Source organism: Montipora foliosa, chromosome 3, assembly GCF_036669935.1.
Source record: "Montipora foliosa isolate CH-2021 chromosome 3, ASM3666993v2, whole genome shotgun sequence".
NCBI lineage: Eukaryota > Metazoa > Cnidaria > Anthozoa > Scleractinia > Acroporidae > Montipora > Montipora foliosa.
In genome coordinates this window covers 52,504,439-52,511,392 of record NC_090871.1, presented here as the reverse complement: position 1 = coordinate 52,511,392, position 6,954 = coordinate 52,504,439, and the positions used below count along the sequence as shown (strand labels likewise).

The window sequence follows — 6,954 nt, the reverse complement described above, 5'->3', positions numbered from 1 at the left end:
GCTTCCTTTCCTGATTTTGTCTACTTTAACAAAAAACAAAAAAAAATCTGTGCGTGAAAAATTACAAATATTTCGCCTTTTATGCTCTCGTCTGACCTAAGTTTTCTTTCGTAGACTAGTATGTATCGTTTTTCAAGGTCTATTTCACCTCAGAAAAAGTTATCAGCTGCAAAAGTTTATTTAGTTATATTAGTTATGTTGAACTGAGTACGTTTACCTCATCTAAATTTCACTAATGCAGCTTTTTTTTGTTGCTGACAGTTGTAAGCTAAGACCGTCTTAAAATTAAGCAAGCTTCTAGAAATGCACCTAATCTCGAAAAAGAGCACAGTCACCTCCTATTTTTTTATTTATTTACTTATTTATTTTTTGCCTTTTTGGCAAAAGTTAATTAACTCTGAAGACCCGCGCAGGAGATTTAGGTTCTATGGAACCCATGACGTATCTCCTACTCTTAAACGTTAAACCTGATTTGAGAAAATTGTATAGTTTTTCATAAAATGGTCCTTCCTCTTCGCATAACAATACACATTTTTGCTCTCATTAACAATTTCAGGTTCAAAAAAAGTATTTGTGTCTCTTCATGGAAATGACTGCGAAACTTGTGGCAGTCCAAGTCTCCCTTGTAAGTCCATTGCCGTTGCCGTTCATCACGTGGACTATGGCGGGAAAATTATACTGGATGGACGTGGGACCAAGGAATGCCCTTATGGCTGTAAAGCCGATCGCAATAATCCCATTGAACATCGAGGCATTTATATCAACAAAAGTTTGACTATGGTTGGCTTATTCTCCACTCCACACGTTTTATGCACTGAAGGATTTCATTTTCAAAAGACAAATGATGAGCAGCAGACATTCACGTTAGAGCTGTCAGAAATCGATTTTCGACAAACGCCACTTAGTTGTGACGACTGCCAACACGTCATAATCCACAACTGTTCTTTCCATGATTCTTTAAGAGCCTTGGCTATTGCAATACACAACATTACGTCTTTCCAGCTTGATATTCAGAGCAATTCAACTTTTTACAACAACTCTCAATGCATCAACGTTCTCCTACTTAATAAAACTAAAAGGAAAAGTGTTTCCGTTAGTCTTAACATCAAGAATACAATGCTTGAAAAAAATGGGCTATATGGCCAACGCCGCTCTGAAGGAGGAGTCATGAAGATCACATCAGTTGCAGATGGTGAATTGTGTCCAATATACGTGTACATTTCTTGCACTAAGGTTGCCAGTTTTGGCAGTAAAGGTCCCTTCATAAGTCTCAACGTTTCGACGGCGGTCACAGAGGAGACATACAAAGATATCAGGTTATATGACAATGGAAAATTCCATGGGAAATCAAAACAAAGTGTGCAAAGTCTATATTTCTCACGTGCTAGACAAACAAAAGCAAAGTTCATCTCCATCACTTGCCATGACAACCCAGACGTGCAGTGCATTGTGGTTCAGTCAGACAGGGCAGGTATAATCATTCAAGGCTCGTTGTTTTACAACCAATCTGTTCCCAAAGAAAATTCCGGCTCTTGCTTGTCTATCACTGCAAAAATCAATGGATCTTTAAGGATTGTAAACTCTTATTTCCATAACAATTCAGCTGGCAACGGCGGGTCGCTTTATGCCAATAGCAAACATGGATTTCTAACAATCCGCCTCGCCAATGTTACGTTCAGCGAATGTAAAGCCCAGAACGGATGCGCAATATCAATTGGAAGAACGCCTGGAGACCTTATTCAGTGGGGTACGCACAGGTTATATTTTGGCGTCAGAAATGTAAATATTACAGAGTGGGGAGGACATCGACACAAAACAAAATGCATAGCTGTAGACGTTTTACTACATAGTGGGATTGTGACACTGGAAGAGTCCAGGTTTACGAAGAAAACGCGAACAAGAGGGGCCGGAGCTTTTCGTGTAGTTACTACCGGAGGCAAAAGTAATATAACAATTTCAAAATGTATTTTCAAGGAAGATGCGTTGAACCCAACGAAAGGAAGGATTCTCGAAATAGTGGCCGCAAAAGAAAACGCAGGGATGGTAACAGTTTCTGACAGTTTCCTGGAGAGTAAAGTAAAAAAAAGGGCAGGTCTGTACATAAGTCCCAAATATCGCATCAATCTATTCAACGTTACACTCATCTCTTTTAGACATGGATTGCAAATATCATCACCACGTCCGGAAAACGGCTCTTTTCCAATTGACATTTCCATTGATAATTGTTCTTTTGTTAATAATATCTATGACACGATGGTCAGTTTACGTAGTCCAACATCAGTCCACATAGCTATCAGAAACACCCGGTTTAAAACGAGCGACGAAGCAGTGACATGGGACGAAACTAGAAATAGTTATGCTATTCGCTTAAAGATACCACCACTCAAACATGTCAATTTCTCAAAGGCGGTCATCGAAATTGACAATAATGAATTCCACCACAGACCACCCAGTTACTTGGCTCTTTTATTTGAAGGGCTGAAGCATGTGATAATCAGGCGCTCTCTCTTTCGTAATTGTGTCTTCGCTTATCGACGAACATGGACAAATAACAAAACGGGTTACTTCTACGAGACAGCAGCTGGCGCCATCTCTATTTTATTAAATCCAGACAAAGCGCGTAATTTTGGGTGTGTCAACACTAATGAGACACACCCCTCATGGCACTACAACAGCCATGTTCTGTTTGAGGATACGACTTTTGTGGAAAACGTAGGAAATGAAGTTGGAGCTGTCTATATCAGCAATGGTAACACCACGTTTAGACGATGTACTTTTCGCGACAACTTTGGCATTCATCACACTGGACATGTCTATTCTGCATTTGGAACAGGCCGCGTAGATTTTGTAGATTGCTCGTTTTTTAGGACAAAGGGAAGTATGACAGCATCAACCGGTCCCTCGTATAATGCAGGTGTCTTCCTTTACTCTGGAAGCGGAGGTCCTGTAAGACTTGAAAACACAACAATGATATCAATGAAATTTAGCAGGAGGACTGTTCCAGTTTTTGATATCTCTAGTGGGGGATTTTTTGTCATGGATAAAAGATCGAAGATACAGTGTAGCGAAGGACAGGGGCTTTTATTGGAAAATAACACGCACTTTGTATACACAGAAAAAAACAACAGTATTTGCATATTGAACACTACAGTTTTGAAGTATTCTTGTAAACCCTGCTATCCTGGTTATTACAGCCTTCAAACAGGGGTTTCAGAAGGCTTAGCCGTGACCTCCACTCCTGTGTGCCATACATGTCCCTTTGGAGCCACCTGCATTGAAAGTAACATTGTCGCGAAACCAAATTTCTGGGGTTATTCAACATCTAGCCGTCCCCAGGAGCTACAATTTATCGCCTGTCCGGAACACTACTGTCCTTCAACTGTCTCAACAGTTTATAACAGTTGCCAAGGAAACAGGAACGGTACTCTCTGTGGACAATGTGCAAAGGGGTTTACTGAGACCCTCTTCTCAAGCAATTGTCGCAAGTTGACAAAATGCAACGACTATTCTGTGTGGGTTGTGACCGTATTGTTAACGATAACATTTGCTCTTTATCTTTTGAAAAAACCTCCGATACTGCACATCCTGACAAACCAAATCTTGTGGTTTAAGAAAAGAGGAGAAAATCCCTCGGGAGAGGAAGTAGACGGCATTGCTGGTGCTGAACATTCCGATACTGGCTATTTAAAAATAGCGTTTTATTTTTATCAAGCAGCCGAGACTGTGATGGTGGTCCCTATAGAAGAACTTGTTGGAAAGATTCCTTTTATCCACTTTGTAATTTCTGCTTATAATTTTCATGTCCAATCGATCAATCAAGACCTTGGCTGTCCATTTGCAGGACTCACCGCAACAACAAAACAGGCTCTCCTTTCGTCGACAGTATTTTTGACTATGACTGACGTTGTGGTCATTTATATTGTGCATTCTGTTTTCAACGTGTTAATGGGCAAGGGAAAGCCCTCCCTCATCTGTTATATGTCCGTTGTAATAGAAGTGCTGTTACTTGGGTACGAGAGGCTTGCAGAAACGTGTTTTAGGCTAGTGCACTGTGTCTCTATCGGATCTGAAAGAAGGCTTTTTATCGATGCAAATATCCCATGCATGCAATGGTGGCAGTATCTTCTCCTTGCTTACATTGCATTTTGCCTGGTTCCTTTAATCGTTGTCCTCTACTGTGGATCTTCCAAGCTATACAGATCTTCTATTACAGCAGGTGAGTTCCTCGCTGCTTGTATAATTCCACTGCCATTTCTTTTGTATTGGCTGGTCAAAGAAATGCTGAAAAGGAGACGCCAGGATTCTGCTGAGCAGCATGTAGTCAACAAAGAAGTTTTGGACATACTCCATGGTCCTTTTCGTCCACCAAATGATGATGACAACGGAACACTTTACTGGGAGAGCGTGATGATCGGTCGAAGGTTCATTCTCCTCGCTTGTGAAGCGTTCATCACAAATCTTATGTTACGCATGGTCTTCCAGGCAGCAGCATGCTTGTTGATAACAATCCATCATGTTTGGAACAATCCTTATCGATATCCCATGGCAAATAGAACTGAAACTTTGTCGCTGGTAGCCATATCTTTAATTGCTATCATCAACCTGGCAAAAGCAGCCCTGTTGTCATTTGGTATCACAATTGACGAGCCGAGCAAATCCAGTCTGAAAGCTCTTGAGTGGTTTGAGGTGTGCGCCTTGGCATTTGTCCCAGCGTTAGTGTGCATGTTGGTCACATTTGCAGTTCTCTCTCAGCTGGTGAGGTGTGCGCTTTTTCTATTCGAGCATTTCAGAATCTTTTGCTGGAAGTTCTGTTGCTCTCCGTGGTACACAGACCGAGAGCAAAAACCTCTCCTGGTTGTTTCTGAACAGAACGTACACTACTGAGGATAAAATTATACTTTGATCACTAATTTGTTTGACTCGATCATGGTGTGATATTATAAGATTTCACTTGCGGTGCGTCTAGTCACGAAGTAGAGCTATGTGGTCTTCCATTCAGAAGTTTAAAGGTTACTTTGTAGACGGCAATTTTCCGTGAAAATTGAGAAAACTGTTTCTATTGACATGGAACGTAGCTTCCTAAGCAGAAAGAAGGCTAAAAGTAATCAATTAATTGATTTATCTGAACGGAACAAGTATTTTGATTACCTTGGCGAGAATAACCAATCTTTGATACCGTTCTTGTGAAACCTCTATTCTGTAGGTCTCTGTAACCATTACAAGAATGTGCAAAGTCCGTGATGGTAGATGTGTGGAGAATTATAAATGTCAGGATGAAAACAAATCATTTGCACTGAGACCCAGAGTATAGATATCGCAATCGTTTGACGTGCGTTTACGACGCGGTTATATACCGTGAAAAGGCCAAGGCAAATTACCAGGGCCCAGTTGTTCGAAAGCCGATAGCCGATTTAACGTTAACGGTTTGTCCGGTTATGTATTACTCTTGACCAATGAAACGTTGGCGGTTATGTTGTGAAATTGACAACATTTCTGACAGCATACCAGCATGTTTTTTTCACGTGCTCTCAAAGTTTTCAGGTTTTTCGTGAGAACGTTCGGGTTTTGCATGACCGCCCTAATAACGTCTTTGCTCGTTTTGTAATGGACACAAAAAACTTCAAAGTCAACAAGTTTGGAATGAGGTAAGTTACCGCCCAGGAGTCGCTTGAAATCAAGATTTTAAATGCTCCTTGAAGCAACTACGAAAGACGGAAGAGCGTGCGCAGAATGCCCTAGACGTAGAAATGTTTCCTTCTCGCTCTTTCTAGTTTCACTTCGGTTTCAGGTTTTTTTTTGTAGTTGCTGAATCACGTATCTCCTCTTGGTAAATTTACCAAATTTCATATTTCGTGTCTTTGGAAACTCACGGGAGATAGATGTTTATAACTCTTCTAGATTCCTAGGCAGATTCATAAATATCTCCGGTCTCACGGAAAACCTGAAAACTGGAAGAGCACGTGAACAAAACATGCTGTATACCGTCAAGAACGTGGTCAATTTTCACAACATAAGTGCCAACGTTTCATTGGTTAAAAGTGACACACGACCAAATCTTGTTCCCAGAGTCTTCGTTCCCCTTGACCAGCGGGTCGGGTTACGAGGGACTCTGGGATCAACCTCGTCCCCAGGGCCTTCTCCTCTGCGATTTTCAAAATGGCGGCTCGTCTGGAGAAGACCCTGGCCAACGCTGAACTCACCACAGGCGGCCCAGAGTCGGAAGGTAAACAATTATAAGGATTTGTATGGGAATCTCGATAACAGACTGAAAAAGATATTTACCCGCAAAAGTTCTCAATAAAAAAGCCGTACTTTATTGCCATGGTGAATTTCTTGCTTTTTGTGTGGTTTTTTGCCTGATTGAATGCGATTTAAGCGACTTCTCAAATTCCCGAGTCGTCACTCTTCCCTAAATAAAGGAAAGGCTGGCAACTCATTTCTAACTTACCTCAGATCTCGCCGAAAAAATTCACACTTCTCCGGCATCAGTCACGCTCAAACTCCGGCGATGGCTACAAGGATAAATTTACTTCCCCTTGACCAAGTTTCAAGGTCCAGCGAGTATCCAGTGCTGAGAAACTGCGAAAAATATTCAAATTTTCAAACTCCTTCGAGGCTCGCTAACAACCAATTTTGACACGGCTGGTCAACGGTTCACTGAGCCTCCATACGGTGAGCGCAAACCTACGCGAGTGTACCCATGGTTGGGCAGAGCAAAACAAATCCCAGACTCGTCCCCAAATACCTGCCTGGGGTCATGTTCGAGTTTCTAAATCGGCGAACGATATTAAAAGTTCCACACTGAAACCTTAAACACAGCTCCCATCGCTTTGGTTGCCCCACCGCATGTTATAAACCCGGATTTTCATCGAACTCCGTAAGTACTGAAGCTGTTTGAAGCCTCGCGCGTGCAAAAATCCCCTCGTCCGATGACACTCGACACCACGGCTGTTT

At 41.7% G+C, this 6,954-nt stretch overlaps 1 protein-coding gene across 2 annotated transcripts in view; it reads left to right on the top strand.

Annotated features, from left to right (window-relative positions):
* Positions 1 to 6,306, top strand: part of LOC137997644 (uncharacterized) — a 12,898-nt gene extending 6,592 nt beyond the window's left edge. The window contains exon 2 of one of the 2 annotated variants that reach the window (XM_068843748.1): positions 557 to 6,306. In XM_068843748.1, coding sequence (XP_068699849.1) covers positions 557 to 4,884 — 4,328 coding nt within the window. In that variant the 3' untranslated portion in view covers positions 4,885 to 6,306. The remainder of the gene's footprint in view (positions 1 to 556) is intronic. The other variant, XM_068843749.1, reaches the window with a different exon arrangement.
* Positions 6,307 to 6,954: the final 648 nt, after the last annotated feature.